The sequence below is a fragment of the Chelonoidis abingdonii genome, chromosome 1 (assembly GCF_003597395.2).
Source record: "Chelonoidis abingdonii isolate Lonesome George chromosome 1, CheloAbing_2.0, whole genome shotgun sequence".
NCBI classification, from domain to species: Eukaryota; Metazoa; Chordata; order Testudines; family Testudinidae; genus Chelonoidis; species Chelonoidis abingdonii.
Genome location: NC_133769.1, coordinates 274,598,987 through 274,617,584, shown reverse-complemented (window position 1 = coordinate 274,617,584; position 18,598 = coordinate 274,598,987). Strand labels below are relative to the sequence as shown.

Genomic DNA, 18,598 nt, shown 5'->3' with positions numbered 1-18,598 from the left:
GAAATCACCTACTACAGGACAGGCCCAACAAAGAAAATAACAGAATGCCACTAACCATCACCTTCAGCCCCCAACTAAAACCTCTCCAGCACATCATCAAGGATCTACAACCTATCCTGAAGGACAATCCATCACTCCCACAGATCTTGGAAAATAGGCCAGTCCTTGCTTACAGACAGCCCCCAAACCTGAAGCAAATACTCACCAGCAACCACATACCACACAGAAAAAACACTAACCCAGGAACCTATCCTTGCAACAAAGCCCGTTGCCAACTCCGTCCATGTATCTATTCAGGGGATATCATCACAGGACCTAGTCACATCAGTCACACTATCAGAGGCTCGCTCACCTGCACATCTACCAATGTGATATATCCCATCGTGTGCCAGCAATGCCCCTCTGACATGTACATTGGCCAAACAAGACAGTTTCTGTGTAAAAGAATAAATGGACACAAATCAGATGTCAAGAATTATAACATTAAAAAACTAGTTGGAGAACACTCCAATCTCCCATGTCACTCAATTACAGACCTAAAAGTTGAATTATTACAACAAAAAAACTTCAAAAACAGACTACAATGAGAGACTGCTGAATTGGAATTAATTTGCAAATTGGACATCATTAAATTAGGCTTGAATAAAGACTGGGAGTGGATGGGACATTACACAAAGTAAAACTATTTCTCCATGTTTATTTCCCCCCAACGGTTCCTCACACCTTCTTGTCAATTGCTGGAAATGGGCCATTTTGATTAACACTACACAAAGTTTTTCTTCTCTCCTGCTGGGTAATAGCTCACCTTAACCAATCACTCTCGTTAGAGTGTGTATGGTAACACCCATTGTTTCATGTTCTCTCTCACTCTCTCTCTCTCTCTATATCTTCGTACTGTATCTTCCATTGCATGCATCCAATGGAGCGGGTTTTAGCCCACTAAAGCTTATGCTCAAATAAATTTGTCAGTCTCTAAGGTGCCACAAGTATTCCTGTTCTTTTTGCAGATACAGACTAACACAGCTGCTACTCTGAAATCTGCAGAGTGAGTAACCATTTCTTCTTCGAGTAGCGTTCTTATGTGTGACTACTGAGCAGTTTTCCTTTAAAGAGGAGGGGGCTTTGGAGTCTATTCCAGTATGGAGGAAAGTACCAGCTGAGTCAAACACCATATTGGAAGCAGAGTCACAGATTATTGCACAGTGTTTGGCGAACGTATGCTTAGAAGCCCAAGTTGCAGCTGTACATATTTCAATGACAGGAACATTTTTAAGAAAGACTGCACAGGGTGTAAATAGATTTCACAGAATATTCTTTTATGTCAGTAGATGCTTCGAGATTACGACATTTGTATCAGTTACTAATACCGTCAGTTATCCACCTAGAAAACCTCTGTTTAGAGATTGCAGGTCCTTTTGTTCTATCTGTGATCAAAACAATCTCGAAGACTTCCTGAAAGGTTTAGTCCCATCTAGTTAGAAGCCAGGGCTCCCCTGATATCAAGCATGTTGAACAATGCTTCCCTCTTATCTCAGTGAGGTTTAGGTTGAAAAATGGGGAGGTGAATGAGCTGATTAAAATAGAAATGAGAAACTGCTTTTGGAAAAAAACTCAGGGTGTGGACATAATGTAACCTTGTATCTGAAAAATACTGTAAATGTGGGATTGGCATAAGAAAAGTTATTTCTACCACTTATTGAGCCAATGAGATGGCAACCAAAAATGCCGTTTTCATAGATAAGTGGAGGAGTGAGCAGGCAGCCATAGGTTCAAACAGTGGTCTTGTAAGGCATGTAAGAATCAAACTGAGGTCCCAAACCAGAGCAGGGCTTTTAACTGGCTGAAAAAGGTTGCCCAGACCTTGGAGGAATCTCATTGTTGTTGGATTGGCAAATATGGAGTAGACCTCTGTTGGAGGGTGGAAGGCTGTGATGGCTGTCAGATGAACTCTAATGGAGCTAAGCAATAACCTGAGGTCTGTAGTTCTAGAATGTAGTCCAGTATTTCTGGCAGCAATGAGGTGGCTGATGCAATGTGTTTGAGATCACACTAGCAGGTAAATCTTATTTATTTCTGTAAATAAGTGCAGCAGGTAGACTGTTTCCAGCAATGTGGCAACACCCTTTTTACTTGCTGTGAAAAGGCCATTTGTATGCCTATGAACCATCGAGCAGCCATGTTTTGAATTGAAGAATTCTGAGATTGGGGTGAAGGATCTTCCTGCTCTCCTGAGAGAGGAGTAGTGTGGACAGTGACCAGGAAGAACACAGCCAGCTGTATTAAGTAAGGAAACTATGTTTGTCTGGGCCATGTCGGAACAATCAGAGTAACTCCTGGCCTTGTCCTGTCTTATTTTGAGTAGAACTTTGACTATCAGAAGAGGAAGGGGGAATGAATACAGAAGACCCGGTGACCATTGGAAGTGAAAGACATCTCCAGGGATTGGTAACCCAGACCTGCTCTGGAGCAAAATTGGGCACATTTCCTGCTTATCACCATAGCAAAGAAGTCTATCTGAGGAGCGCCTCATTGTCAGATTACATGGTGAAGTACGGTAGAATCTATCTACCACTGATGGTCATGAGAGAAGTGCCAGCTGAGTTTGTTCACAGTCACATTCTGAACTCCTGAAAGGTAAGCTGCGGTGGCAACATCTGATTGTGTATGCTCCAACTCCAAAGATTTATCACTTCGACATAGAGGGACGGGGAACCTTGCTCCCCCTTACCAGTTTCTAGAAGACATGTGTGACATGTTGTCCATCATGACCTTTATGTGTTTCTCTCATTTCTCCGATTAGTGGCAGAAACTGGAGACACGTGTATCTGACAGCTCTGAGTTCCAGGTGGTTGATGTGCAGAGTGGTTTCTTGGGCTGTCCACCTGCCCAGAGGAGCACGGGTGTCTAGATGCGAACCTCATCCCAACAGAAAAGCATCTGTTGTTATGACAGTCACTGTAGGAGGGCAGGTGAAGGGGAGTCTAGGAGGTTATTGCTGTCCAATAGTAGATCAATTCCCTGGTGGCCTATGGGCGGGACCTTGGCCCTCTCACTACTCCAGGTCCCAGCCCAGGGACCCTAAGAATAACAGCCAGGCGTCACCATCTCCCTTTAACTTAACTGCTTTCGGTTCCCTGGGGCACATCCTTGCAGCCCCATCCTTTACCAAAGCTTCACCGTTACCTCAGGGCTCATCTCAGTTCAGCAGCAGCCAGCCACAAGCTCTTCCTCACTGTTCCAGACCCTGGCAGCACTGAGCTGTCCATGGTTCTGCAGTTCCCTTTGGCCAGCCATGAGCACCACCTGCATTCCTCTGGCTCAAGTAAGGAACTGTATTTGGCTCTGCAGCTCCTATTATATGGCCTTCCTAGACCTTGATTGGCTGCTCCCTGAAGCCTCTCTGATTGGCTGATTCCTCTGCAGTGACTCTCAGCTGCTTGGAAGACTCCTACTACTCCTTTCCCGGGACAGGTGTGGCAGGACACTGAGGCCTTTGGGCCTAGTCCTCCCCATCACAGAAGGCAAAAGAGGTGGCCTGAAATTCAAGTAAATTGATGCTCTGACTCTGGAAGAGACTAAGTCCACTGATTCAAGAGGCAGACCAGGTGGGTGCCTGATCCAAAGAGTATGGCCTCTGTTGTCAGAGAAAAGGTGGAATATGAAAGATACCCATTTTGATCTGGAACAAATGGAATGATCATGCAAAGAAAAGGGAGGGTTAGGGGAGAAAGGTTCATGTACTTCTCCAGATTCCAAAGTATTCTAAAGGATAGCAGCACTCCACTCGCAGGACAAGGAATCAACAATCTGATGAATAATTACCATTGTGTTCTAGTCTTAATAATTGCCACACTGGCCCTCAAATGGCCACTCCCTTATCACCCACCAAGAATTCTTTGATTTTCTGACACTTGTGCATTAGATGAAGAGAGGGGTATGGAAATATGAGCACCAATGGCAGAAAGGAAGGCTGAAAAGACAGGATAAAGCTCAAAGACCTTTTTAAAACCTGTACTGAAGCTGTATTATAAGCCAAGGTGAAAACAGCTTCAGTAACTATGATAGATGATCTCATGTCGTTGACTGAAGAAGGGTAGACATCTAATCTTCATTTTACTAGACCTCTCTACAGCATTCACAACTGTGGACCATGAGATACTGCTGTCTTGCCTAAGAGACATGGCAGGGGCCCAGGGAAATGTGCTAAATGGTTTCAGTCCCTCCTGGAGGGACAGAGCCAAAGGCTAGTGGTGGGAGATTGCATCTCTGCTCCAGTCGCCTCACCACAAGGATCAATTTTCTCTCTTGTCCTATTCAACATTCACATGCAGCCTCTAGAAGAAATTGTCAAATGACATGGACTGAAGTACCATCAATACGTTGATGACACCATTCTAGTTATCCTTCAGTACATAACCCTATATCATCACCAAGATGGCCCACCTCATGGATGAAGAATAGCTGGTTGAAGCTGAACAGGTGATTTAGGTAGGGATAAGGATAACACTTTGAAGAATTTACAGCCATGGTGCAGTCTCCTCTGGTTGAAGACACACACTCGCAATTGGGCAATTCAATCTGTACCTTAGGAGTGCTTACTCATCAGCATCCATGAGTAATGCTTTCTAGCTCTGGTTGGCTTGGAGACTGTCCTATTCTGGTAGATAATGACCTGTATTTATTATTGTGGTGCCCAGGAGTCCCAGTCCCTCACTGGACCAGGACCCCATTGTGCTAGGTGCTGTATAAACCCAGAACAAAAAGATAGTCCCTACCCCCAAAAATTTTCATACGTGCCTGTCTCACTTCTGGATTGGAAGACTACAGCAATGCAATATATTTGAATATGAAGCCATCAACCCTTAAGAAATTCCGCCTAAGACAAAGTGGAGCAGTGAAATTCTCAGCAACAAACGCTACCACAAACACATCAAATCTATTCTCTGCTCTCTGCACTGGATTCCCATGCATACTTGTTGACTTGGTAAGCTCTTTTTCCTTAACAAAATCTCTTTTTAAATGATACTTGCAAAACTTAAAAAAAAAAAAGAATTTTCAGCATTTCTGGTTTATGCTACTGCTCAGTTAAGTGAAGAAAAACAGTCTCAGACTTAAAATCACGGTACATCATATGTAGATTAGGCACCTAAGCGTACTGCAAACACTTACTTAAAATACAGAGGACGACAAAGAAAATGAGCCAGCTAGTAAAAACCTGCTGAAAGAAATCAGTCCTTCCAGACAAGGTAAACTATAAGCTTCGGTGACTCCACTGGATGAGATGTTAGAATGATGATACAAGAAAAAAAATTAATGAAGAGAACAAAACATCAAATCAGTCTGAAATGAAGCTACAAACTCTATCTTCATCCCTCAGTGTCAATCACTGCTTGGAACACAGCCCCGATTAAAAACTGGAGATGTAAGCAGATTTACTAAAAAACAAACATGATATTGCAACATACATGTTTCTTGCATGCCAGCCAGGAAGAGAAAACTGGGACTTGTAGCATTTATGGAAAAGATATTATCCAAGTTGCTTAACATAGAGATTTAGTATAATGACACTGAAATATTATCATGAATACAAGAATGTGGGCTGGGGGTTTGATTATCCTCACTCCCTATTTTCTCTCCACTAATGCCCAATTAACTAATGAAATTCAGGATCAGCCTAATGAGGATTTTAAGTCTTTGCAAAATATTACCTCATCCTCCCCACTCTATGTGACTAAGGTAGTTTGCCTTACTTTTTGGAAAAACCATTTGCATGAAGAGAGACTTTCACTGATATTCAACCTTTTACATTTCACCCATTCACACCTTTTTCTCCACTGCATTTACTGATCAGTGTTATCATCATTGCTAGCTTTTTGTTATTTGTTATTGTTTTTGCTTGTTTTCCTTCAGTAAATTCCATATTTTTGCAAAGACTGTGGTACTTTTTTTTTACAAAATATGTTTGTGATCGTAATTTACAACTGTGTTTGCTCAAAAATTAAGTTACTACTTACCCAAATATGTGGTAGATGTCTTCCGATCTTCCTTTGCGTAATCTCAGTGTCCACGCACCTGGATTTGCTTTCAACTGAAAATATCCCTGTGAGCAAAGAGAAAAAGTAGCACAGTCTGGTATAATCAAAACTTTGGAAATGATCACCTTCACATGTAAACACTGATTCTCCAGCATTCAGCACTGTCTGTCATCAAGGCTACTACATGTTGTCAGCTGCAATTCTAGCCCTGAAATTAGTGCTACGGTAATGCAGTCAAGTGCCTTCTCCCCTTTATATTCACATCCACAGGCTCTTAGTGATAAAGAGATTTGTTCCTACCTGAATATGGAATTTATATAAAGAATCTTCTTTTTCCTTTATGCCGCTTTTTCTGGTGAAGGTCGTTGTGGCAGCAGAGAGCAGGGAGGACCAGACCTCCTTTTCCTCTGCAACAGGTTCCAGGTCCTCCTGGGGGATTCCCTGGCACTCTCAGGCCAGCTGGAAGATATAATATCTCCAGGGTGTCCTGGGTCGGCCACAGGGCCTCAGCCCCATGGAACGTACCCAGTAGAGTTCCAATGGGTAAGCCTCCCAGGGGGCATCCTTATCAGATGCCCGAACCACCATAACTGGCTCCTCTCGATCCGGAGGAGTAGCGATTCTACTCCAAGGCCCTCCCAAATAGCCAAGCTCCTCACCCTGTCTTGGAGAGTATGCCCAGCCACCCTGTGGAGAAACCTCATTTCCACTGCTTGTCTCCTCGATCTTGTCTTTTTGGTCATTACTCAAGGCTCATGACCATAGGTGTAGGATGGGGACGTAGAGCAACTTGTAAACCCTGTCGTAGTACTCAGCTCCCCCTTCACCACCATGGATTGGAACAGCCCCCACATCACTGCCACACCAATCTGCCGGTTGATCTCACGCTCCCACTTACCATCATTCATGAAGAAGACAAATAGGTACTTAAACTCGTCCACTAAGGGCAGCTATTCCCCTCTCACCTGTCAAGAGCAGTCCACTTTCTTCTGAGAAAGGACCAAGACATGATTTGGAAGTGCTGATTCTCATCCCAGCCACTTCACATTCAGCAGCAAAATATTCAAGTGGACATCGGAGATTGCAGTGTGAAGAAGCAAGGAGGACATCATCATCTGCAAACTGCTGAGATGCCACTTCCAAGTCCCCATACCAGATGCACTCCATAGCTCAGCTGCACCTTGATATACTGTCCATGAAAATCATGAACAGGAGTGGGGATGAGACCCACCCTTGGCGAAGTCCAGTGCCCACCTTGAACGAATTCAACTTAATGCCAAGAATACAAATGCAACTCTCACTCCAAGAACAGAGGGACCGGATAGCATGCAAAAGTGGCACTGGCACCTCATACTCCCACGGCACTTCCCACAAGACATCTTGGGGAACAGAGTCATATTCCTTCACCAGGACTACAAAATAAAGGTAAATCAGATTAGCAAATTCCCACAACCCCATGAGTATCTATGAGAGAGCAAAGAGCTGATCCGCTGTTCCATGGCTGGGACGGAATCCACATTGTTCCTCCTGAATCTGAGGTTCTACTAACGGGGCATAACTTTCTCTCCAGCATAGGCTTGGTATAGGCTTTGCTGGGGAAGCTGAGGAGTGTGATCCCTCTATAGTTGGAACACACCCTCTGGTCTCCTTTCTTAAAGACTGGGACCACCACCCTGGCTTTCCAGTCCAGAAGTACTGCACCCACATTCCATGCAACACTGAAGAGGCATGACATCCCAACATTAGCCAGTGCTTTCAACATCTCTGGGTGAATCTCATCCACACTTGCTGCCTTACCACTATGAAGGCATTTTACCGCCTTATCGACCTCAACATCAGAAATAGATCTGATCTCACTGGAGGTTTCTGGCACTGCCTGCTGGAAGGGGGACATGTCCACTGGGTTGAGGAGTTCCTCGAAGTGCTCCCTCCACCTCTCAACAATCTCCTCAGTTGAAGTCAGCGTTTCACCACCCTTGCTGAGTACAGCTTGGGCAACGTCCCACTGATCCCTCTTAAGGCAACGAATGGTTTGCCAGAAAATCTTTGAGGCTGTCCAGCAGTCATTCTCCGTGGTTTCTCCAAACTCCTCCCAAGCCTGGGTTTTTGCTTCAACAACCACCACAGCCACAGTCCTCTTACCAGTTGGTACCTCTCAGCTGTATCAGGAGTCCAGTTTGTGAGCATTGCTCAGAAGGCTCCTTCTTTGACTTGACAGTTTCCCTCACCACTGGAGTCTACTAGCAGGTCCTAGGGTTGCCACCATGACAGGCACAAACTGCCTTCAGGCCACAGCTTTTTGTGTCTGCTTCTACAATTGAGGCCTGAATAATAGTCCACTCGGACTCAATGTTCAAGACCTCACCCAGAATGCAGAAGTTCCTCTGGAAGTGGAAACTGAAGTCTTTCTGCACAGGGTCCTCCACCAGATGTTTCCCGGTGACTTGCACTGATCATTTGGGCCTCCTGTATCTATTTGGCTGGCATCTCATGTGCCGGATCCAACTCACCACCAAGTGGTGATCAGCTGCCAGCTCTGCCCCTCTCTTCACTTGAGTGTACAGAACATATGACCGTAGGTCCGACGAGATGACTAATTTTTTCCATTTCTTTCATTTGGGTAAAAAGTACATAAGATCCCTCAGGGCCATCTACCTAAACCAGTTTGAATGTGGTAATCCTACTACATTAATCTAGTCCCAAATATTTCAGTGAATAAAACCAAGCCAATCAAACAAAATAAAAATTTTTAATGTTTAAGTGCTTCACTTTTTTTTCGTAAATATTAAAAGAGAGGTTGGTTCCACACACCCAAAAACCCTCTTTGGTAGCAAGGAAAACAATAAGTAGCACCTTCTGAGAATATTTTAATATTGACACACTGCTGGCTGCCACTAACCCTTAGACTTCTGCTAATAGTAAAGGAAAAACAGAAGACTATCCAGGTTACTTAACCATTAACTGGAATTCTTTGAATATATCACTTTCACAGACCCACACTACTGGGACTGAATATCAAGCAAAACTGTAAAAAGCAGTTAGTTCACAATGGAGAACCTTGCAGAGACTGCATCTATAAAAGGAGAAATGATGGTTCTATTCTTTAAATTCTGTTCAGAATCAGCACTCCAAAGATAAAAAGAGAGGGTAGAAGAGGTTGGATCTCAGAAGACAATATACTCAGAGAACTACAATTACTAGTAAGTAAGTAACTTAGTTTTCTCTCCTACAGAATCAGTTCTACAAATACCTACTCATGAGCCTTGTCTACACCCAAAAAAAACCAACCACAAACAAACCACAAAATTGTGGCTAACGTGCACAATAATGCCACCATGTGGCCTGCACTTCCTCTGAGAAAGTCCAAATGCTACGCCATCATCACGTCAGTGTGGACTGGTCCAGTGAGAGCTTAGACTACAAGCAGAAACATAATGGCAGCAATGGTGCAACCAGTGTTCCCACTAGCATTATTCAGTCACTTCTTGGTCTTTCTGTACTCTGCTGGCAAGGGGTTACATTTTTCAAAAGCTCTTCATCTGTACTTATTGGGTTAATATACACCCCTGTATTTCACTGCACATACTTTCTCACCAGGACTCACCTCTTTAAGGTCACTGTGAAACTGAGCTGCCTCTGGAGTATTTCTCAGGAGACCATGATAAGATCATGTTGGCTCATACTGTCCATGAGAGCATTAAAGAACAAAGGGTAAAATTTTCAAAAGTGCCTAAGTCTCATTAAAAAAATACCTAAACACTTAGGAGCCTAAGTCTGGTATGATTAATAGAAGACAACATACAACTCCTAGGAAACTTAGGCTCTTAAGTGCTTAGATCACTTTTGAAAATGGGATTTAGGCACTTTTGAAAATTTTACCCCCAATGTATTTAAAAGACGCAAACATGGAAATGCTAATTGTGCTTCCCCTAAATACATATATAACAACAAACATTAATTCTGGTGAGACCACAGTATTCCAAGTCCAAAGATAGCAGAAAATGAGCTGAGAGAGCAACGTTTGTGTGTCACCCTTTATAGACATCACCTCTGTGTTATTCAGTATATACATTAAAGCATACAACTCTGAGATACGCTAACTACTTTTAGCAGTCCAGATTTTGCTTATTAGAAAAGAATACTCAAAGAATGGGTATCTTGAAGAAATTTCATGAAGGAGAATGAACATTAAAAAAACAACAACACACAACTTTTTCGTTAGTTAATACCTACCAGATTGGCCATCACAGTGGTGTCAAACATAACAGGATTATTCTTCATGCCTAGAGTGAACTGTAATCCCTGAGGAGGTTGTCCACTGGTCACATCAAAGCAATGTCCTTCAAGCAGTAGATATTCCAGTTCATATTCTGCTGTAACAATTCCTTCTACCTGTGGAAATCAACATTTTTATCACTAGAACATCTGGTATTTTGACTTCTCATAACAAAGGAGCATATTACAATGATGGAAATTTTTGTTTTTCATAATATGCCTTCAGTATGAATAGGTTACGTGGATTTAATTCTTTCTTTTCAACATTTTGGGTGAATTTAGTGACTGCGAAAGTTGATGCAGACCAAAGTCCTTTATTTATTCACCAAACAGATATAGTAAAGATTGGTAAGACAGTTGAACCTAAAGGAATGGGCATGTGTGTGTGTGAGAGAGAGTAAGAGAGAGAATGAGCATGTATTAAGTGTGTATGTATATAAATAAAACTTTATTTGGAAACATTTTTTTCAAATAATATATGGCAATGCTTCTCACCATGTGAATGTACAGTTCACTGTACTAAGCAAAGTTGGAATCATTGAATCATTGAAGTCAAGCTCCCTCAAGCCTAAAGGAGGATTCAACTTTAGGCTTGAGAAAATATTTTGTTGCCCATGTCCACTCAATCTTTCGTCTCTGTACCCTATTGTCAACAACAGTGCTGACTGGCAAGGTGATTTTAGAGATGTGGATACCTATCTGCTAACAAATGGGATGACATTACTAACTCATGTTGCATAAGCCAAACAGCTATCATCAGATAGTTCTAACTTTTGGCCATTTCCAAGCTGAATGAGATTGGCATCCATAACTCACAGGTGAAAAGCTTCATATCCATTTATTAATTCCCTGAACCATGTCCTCCATTTTCAATATTTTCATAAGGAAATCCAGTGTAAAAAATCAGGATTAAAAACAATTATTTAAACTGAAGCCATAAGAATATCTAACAAGGAAAAAACCTCTTCCAACTGAATACGAACCTGTGTATTTCTGTGCTGACAATTTAGTATTGAGAAACTGAAGAACAAAATGTTCAAGGTATCTATATATTAACAGTATATTGTTTTCTATCTATTTAAAATATGTGATACAGTTACATTTCTTTTCTTTTAGATAGTTTCTACTGGTGCCAGTACATTTGCCCTCGTTTATTCTGATCAGTGAGGCATGTAGTGACAATACAGAAAATACGGAATTTATTAATAACCATAATACCATGTATATTCACACATAGATCAAGATTCTTGATGATATAATGTAGGTCTAAGTCTTTAAAAATGTCAAATTTCTGATGCTGTTTCTGTGTTTCACACAGGTTAAATAACTACCACAGCTAACACAAACTCTTGCTAAGTTGTGAAGTAACATTTCCCCTCACCCTTCTACTCTGTGAGAAAGCTGCAAAGAGGAGCTAGCCACAGATTTTAGCTAGTAAGGGTAGAAGCAGCCAATGCAGAAACTTCTGGTCCTCTGGGGAGCTTTCTACAGGTTTGATTGGACTTTCTTGGCCTTTACATGATTGGTTGTTTGCTCCAACCCTCCCATTCCTCCTCCTTTCACAGATTCTTCACCTCAGCATCACTACTCTTTGCTCTTTCCTTCAGTGTCCCTTTTCCCCTCTCTTTAGCTTATCCTTCTTAATGAAAAACAAAACAAACAGAGAGAGAAATAATGGAACTAACATGAGGTTTGTCACTATTACATTGCTTTCTCTGTTTGTGTGTTGTACCTTTTTCCCAACCCTGTGTTTATCTTATCTGCTTAAACTTTAAACTCTTCAAGGCAGAGTCTGTCTTTTCGTTCTGTGTTCAGACTGCACATAGCATAATGAGGTCCTGGTTCATGACTAAGGATCTTAAGCACTAAGGTAATATAAATAAAAAATAATAACCATAACAACCTCTTTTACCTTCCCTTTACTTTATGTGTTTTATGCCTATATAATAGTAACAGACATATAGCAGATGAATCTATACTATTTGATGTAGTATTTTGAGGCATAATTTTACTAGATAACTGATACCTTTTAAAAAAAAATTAAGATTTAAGAAAGGCATTCTGTAATAGGCCCCTTCAGTTTGAGGTAATTTCATTGCCTATACAGTAGAACCTCAGAGTTATGAACACCAGAGTTACAAACTGGCCAGTCAACCACACACCTCATTTGGAACCGGAAGTACACAATCAGGAGGCAGCAGCAACCCACCCCCAGCAAATACCCCAGTACAGTATTGTGTTAAATGTAAACTACTACAAAATAAAGGGAAATCAGCATTTTTATTCTGCATAGTAAAGTTTCAAAGCTGTATTAAATCAATGTTAAGTCATAAACTTTTGAAAGAACAGCCATAATGTTTTGTTCAGAGTTATGAACATTTCAGAGTTACAAAGAACCTCAGTTCCTGAGCTGTTTGTAACTATGAGGTTCTACGGTACATCCTGAGCACAAAGTACTGCAAATAGCCATTTTAAATAGAAATTTGATCAATAAGATCAATAAATAAATAATCTTTAGCAAAGTATATATACACAGGATATTTATTTTGTATTAAAGAAGCTAATACATGCAAATGGTACATGGAGAAGCCAACGTGAAGTGTAAATCTTTAAGGTGAACCAAACAAAATGGTTTAAGACCATAAAACCTGATTAACTGTATCACTGGCAGTTACACACAGAGTTCTGCATATGAACTGATCCTACCAACCTTATACCACTGAGGTGCAGGGAATAATCAAGTATAGGCACAGAGGTATGTATAGCAGTTTTGTATTATTTCACTAAATGTTGTATCCTATTGGTGATGGGCCTAGTAAACAACTCAAATGACTACACTGCTGCTTGATGAACTATTAAACAAAGACAGAACCATTAAGGAGTGTGAAGAGACTTTATGCAATTTAAAAACTGATGTGTTGTTTACCCAATAGATGACTTGGTTTTTTTAAGCTAAACACTTCTCAGAAAGTATGTCCCTGAGTTAAAACCCTCCTAATGACTAAAATGTATGATGTGTTTTAGTAACAAGTTTAATCACAGGGAATGCCTACACAGCAAATAAAGGTGTGATTGTAATGCAGGGTAGGCATACTTGCACCAACTTGAATCTAAGCAGTGCAGTTAACAAATGGCTGTGAAGACATGGTGGCAGTGACTTCAGTGTGGGCCAGCAAGTTCAAGTAGGAATCCAGGGTCCCCAGTGCATAGACGTACTCTTAGTTGTCTAGAAATTACACTAAATCAGTAAGTAAATGAGAGCACTGAGGCTGGGGAAATTCATTACCCTAACTAAACTTAGTACTGTTTGTAGTAGGAAACTGCTTCTTTACAGTTAAAGTTACTCCAAGAAAACCTGCGAGTTTCAAGGAATTCAGCTTAATAACCAGACAGATTTTGTGGTCAAGAGAACTAATGGCTTTTTAGGCAAAAAGAGGAAGACACTTTGAATTGGCTTGTAAGCTAAAGATTTTATCACTATCTGAACCTTTGGTTAAATTAGCATAAAAGTTTATGGCATTAGTGAAATTCCAAAGAAATTAGAATAACTTCAGAGTTATTACTTGCAAATTATATTGTGAATTGAATGTATAATAGTTCTGTGCATGTGGCAAAGCTTGGCTATGAGTATCACCTAGTTTGAACAGAGTTGATATCCTCTGATAATTAAATAACTTACCTAAATTTCAAAATTCTACCTCAGAACTGTTTAGTTTAAGTGATATAAATAGTCATATAATTTGATTGGTATTTAAGTGTGATCAGAAATAAATAAGGATCTATATTTAAGCATCTATTGTTCTAGGCTGGTACCAAAATCACCTGCCTAGAGTAATACAGAACTAAGATAAAAGTTTGCCTTTGTAACAAACTTGTGTTTAGACCATGAATTAATTGAACTGACTTCTTATCTCTTTAAAATCATAACATCCCATGGTGAGTTCAATTTTTGACATTGTTTATCCTATCATCTAACCATCTTTATTTTATTGTTTGTAATGGAAAATTTCTTCCCTAACAATTTCTTTTCCGCTAGCGGCATCTTCCATAATTCTGCTACCTATGGGTTATTCCTTCCTGACTGCAGTTTCGGAAGACAGTTCAAAGCTGTAGCATATCCTGTGCTAGCCACAAACCCTACACCAGCTGGCTATCAGATGATTCATTTCAAAGCTGTCCAAAAATGTATAGAAAATAATTAGTAATAATGCCAACCAATTTGCTATGTACAGTAAGTCCTTGCTTATATGGTAACTATCCAAATAAAACATTGACCCTCAGATGGAGAGCCATCTGGGGTGGGTAGAACTGTGGGAGACACTGCTAGCAGAAAGGAAATTATCTGGTAAGAAATGTTCCATTCTGTATCCCAGAATCTCCTACAATTCTGCCAGGTATGGGAAGTAGCAAGCAGTGGACAGGAGTAAGGAGGGACAGAAGAATGTCCAATAAGAGGAGGAAGGAAAAAAAAACCCTTTTTCAGGATTGCCCAGACAGCAAGGTTATTACTAGATGACCACCTGCAGCATCCTCATGCCAAAGGAGGCCTCTGTGAAAAGCAGAAAGTCCATTCCACAGTATCTATTAACCAATGACCACACCTTTCAGCCCAAGAGGCTGCCAGGGATCTTGTGAAATATACCTTGACTCCTTCTGGAATAGGCATGCTGGATGTCTTGTGTGTCTCAATGATATACAGTTTGATCCATCTGGGCCAAGGATAGATTGGATACTCAAAGACCCTGACATCTTGGCTGAAAGGAAACAGAGAGACTGATCTCTTTGTGAATCCTGTATGTTTGGCAAAAAATTTTAGCACTCATCAGATGTCCCAGGTGTGCCATAGCTTCTCAGTTGGTTTCTGTGGCTTTGGACAGAATGAAGGTAAGACAACTTCCTGCAAGGCACAGAAAGCAGAATTTACCTTAGAAAAAAATGTTTCTAGAGTTCTTAGCACCCCTTGTCATCAAGGAACACACAGTAAGGTTTCTGTGTAAATAAGGCTGCCGCTCTGAAACTTGTTTGGTGGATGGGATGGTGACCAGAAAACAGGTTTTGATGGAGAGGTAAAACAGTGGTATGACATAAAAACAGCTTTATGTATTCAAAAATTCTGTTAGCAGTGGATAAATAAAGGTACCCGTGACTCACTGTTATGAGAGTCTACAAGAAAGGGCTTGAAATTTAGCTCAGAATCAACTCAACTGACTACATGTGCTTTGCTCAATTACATAGCATTCTGGTGAGGTACAACATATAGAAATCCATTTATAATTCTGTTTTCATCTTTAGTGTTCAGAGTATTTAATACTCCGAAGAATACTCCCTCCATTTCAGACAAAACATCAAAACATGAATTTTTAAAGTAGTGGATTTTTTTCCTAATTCATGGATGACTATGAAGTAAAACAGTGGTCTGGCCAATCTAATGGTTCTGAGGAACCTGGTTACCTGACAGTTCTCAGCTAAGGAGCCCAAGAATCCTGTAAACAGTATACTACTGAGGGTTGACATCTGGTAGGCTTGGCTGAACTCTCTTATCCACTCCTTGAAGGAAATCCAGAATAACTGGATTCCAAGGATCTCTGGGATTTTCTTTGTGCTCTTGACACAAAAGACTGAATTTGGCCCAGATGGAGGCTTTCAGCATGGAAGCTGTCCTAGAAGAGAGCTGAATCCCTGTCACTTGGGAAGATAAGCTCAGCATTGTTAACAGTTCCTTTTCAACAGCCAGGCTGTCAGACAAAGACTGTCTGGGTCCAGATGGAGGAATGGTCCTTGGTAAAAGGATGTCTGGCCTTGCCAGTAGCTGCAATGGTGGTTTCAGCTTTAGTTCCATCAGGTCTGAGAGCCAGGGTCTCCTTGGCCATGCAGAATTAGCACCATTACCCTTGTATCTTCTTGCCATATTTTTGGATCACTTTACCTATGAGAGGGAAGAGTGGAAACGTGTATAGTAGGCCTTGACACCATCTGTGTGATACAGCAGCTGTCTCCGTAGACCTGAGGTCTGTTTCCCTGGTGAAGTATTTCAGCTACTTTGCGTTCTTGCAACTGGTGAACAGGTTGACTGAAGGGATACCAAATGTAGGATGAAGACTTCCTGGTTTAGGCACCATTCTGAGTTGTGGACATTGTGATGGCTGAGGCAGTCTACCTTTGGTGCAGCTCCCCTTTTATGTGAATTGCCTTTAGGGAAGAGAGAGTCTTTTCAGTCTTTATCTCAACTGTGTCTGCATGTAGAGCTATGCTCTTGTCCCGTCTACATATGCAACCATTGTCGTATTATCGGACTGGAATAGGGCATGATTGCCCTCCAACTGGCTTCAGAATCTCAGAGGAGCCAGCTTGACCACTCTTAGATCCAAGAGACTGGTGCTATGGTTCCTTTCCCCAGCACTCCAGATGCCCTTCACTATTCTGATTTGTTCCCCATCCATCCAGGCTGGAGTCTGTCGTAAGAACCTGAAGATCAGGAAGGCATATGGGGAGACCCTGTTGGACATTGCCTAGGGCCACCCACCATCTCAGCACATTGATGACCTGGTGTGAGACCAGTATGTGATCTTCCATGTGCTCCAAGGAGTGGCCCCATACTTTCAGAAGAAAGGCCTGGAAGTGATCTTACCCAGGGAATGATTCGTATGCACAAGACTAGGAGGCCCAATAGCTTAAGGCACTGAACTATGGATGGGCTCTTGCACTGGACCAGCATGGATATCAGATCCTGAATCTTCTAGGACAGGGGTCAGCAACCTTTCAGAAGTGGTGTGCCGAGTCTTCATTTATTCACTCTAATTTAAGGTCTCGCGTGCCAGTAATACATTTTAACATTTTTAGAAGGTCTCTTTCTATAAAAGTTTCCCCCCCCTATAATATATAACTAAATATTGATTGTATCTAAAGTAAATAAGTTTTTAAGATGTTAAGAAGCTTCATTAAATTAAATTTAAAATGAGACCCCCTGGACCGATGGCCAGGACCCGGGCAGTGTGAGTGGCACTGAAAATCAGCTCACATGCTGCCTTGGCACCCATAGCCATAGGTTGCTCACCCATTCTAGAATCTGTCAAGGTGATGGGGCAGATCTGCACCACTGACGTGTCTATCACCACACCGATGAAAAATCCTTGTCAAAAGAATCAAGGAACTCCCGTGTTATGTATGATACAGTACACTTGCAGAAATTCAGAGTTGGATTCATGAGCACTGTGGAGCCATGATCTGCGATGGGGCTCTGATAAGATTATCCAGATGATGGATAAGTGAATAACCCGGGATTGTTCCTGCCCAGGTATTGGGATCTGGGGAGCAATTACCAGCACAGGTGGGGTGCCATAATTCTTTATTAAGGAAAAGAAGTGTGGAATTTAACAATTAAAATACGAGGGATGGGGTGTATAGGGTGTTTACAATAGACAATGATGAGGGGGTTCTTATTGAACTGTGTAGGGAGTTCTAACAGTGGGGTACAGTAAGTGGGGTTCAGCACAGTGGATTACAGTACAGTTAATAAGCAACTCAACTTTAATAGGAACAACTCTAGATACAGTGTGGAATGCAAAACATACCAAAAAGAAATGCAAAATAAACTGCTAGCTTCTATAAAATGGTTTAACAATCTTTAGACAGAATGTATAAGTGGTTAGTGGCCTTATATACAATGTAACACAATGGTATTAATGCAAATACAAAGTATATCAGAAAAAGTGGACGGCAACCAATGAGGTGTTATACATTTCAAGTAAAATTGTGAACAACGGAGCAATAATACAATATGGGTGATAAGTGAAATTATGCAATGTAGAAAATTACTGACTTAATCTGTGAGGGCTGGATAGCAAGAGTGTACCTAATGGCTGGGTCAAGGAACAAGAGGTGGGAGGGAGTGAATGATTAGAGTGAATGATTAGTGGCAACTGATGAGAGGAGAGTGTGGCTGCAAGCAGCGAGAGACTCTGGAGCCCTGCGGGGTAGGACAATGGGCTAGAGAGAGGTTTTAAGCAAACAAGCAGAACTGAAAAATAAAGGAAAAAAGCGGCAAAAGGTTGGGAAGTTTCATAGGGGGGAGAAGCAGCAAGGGGCTTGGGAAGTTCGGAGGGTGATGCAGACGCCAGGGGAGGGGGAAGCAAGCAGGGGAGTTGGGAAGGTTCGGAGAGGAGTGCAGATGCAAGGGAAAAAAAGCAGCAAAGGGTTTGGGAAGTTATATCAGAGGGAGAAAGCAGCAAAATGGGTTGGAAGTTCGGAGGGTGACGCAGACACGGGGGGAGCAGCAAGGAGTTGTAACA

At 41.6% G+C, this 18,598-nt stretch overlaps 1 protein-coding gene across 2 annotated transcripts in view; it reads right to left on the bottom strand.

Moving 5' to 3' along the window:
- UGGT2 (UDP-glucose glycoprotein glucosyltransferase 2) overlaps positions 1-18,598 on the bottom strand; it is a 273,527-nt gene that overhangs the window by 54,873 nt on the left and 200,056 nt on the right. For both annotated transcript variants that reach the window (XM_032785015.2, XM_032785017.2), the window contains 2 exons: positions 10,269-10,427; positions 6,015-6,100 (listed from right to left, as the gene is read on the bottom strand). In XM_032785015.2, coding sequence (XP_032640906.1) covers positions 6,015-6,100; positions 10,269-10,427 — 245 coding nt within the window. The remainder of the gene's footprint in view (positions 1-6,014; positions 6,101-10,268; positions 10,428-18,598) is intronic.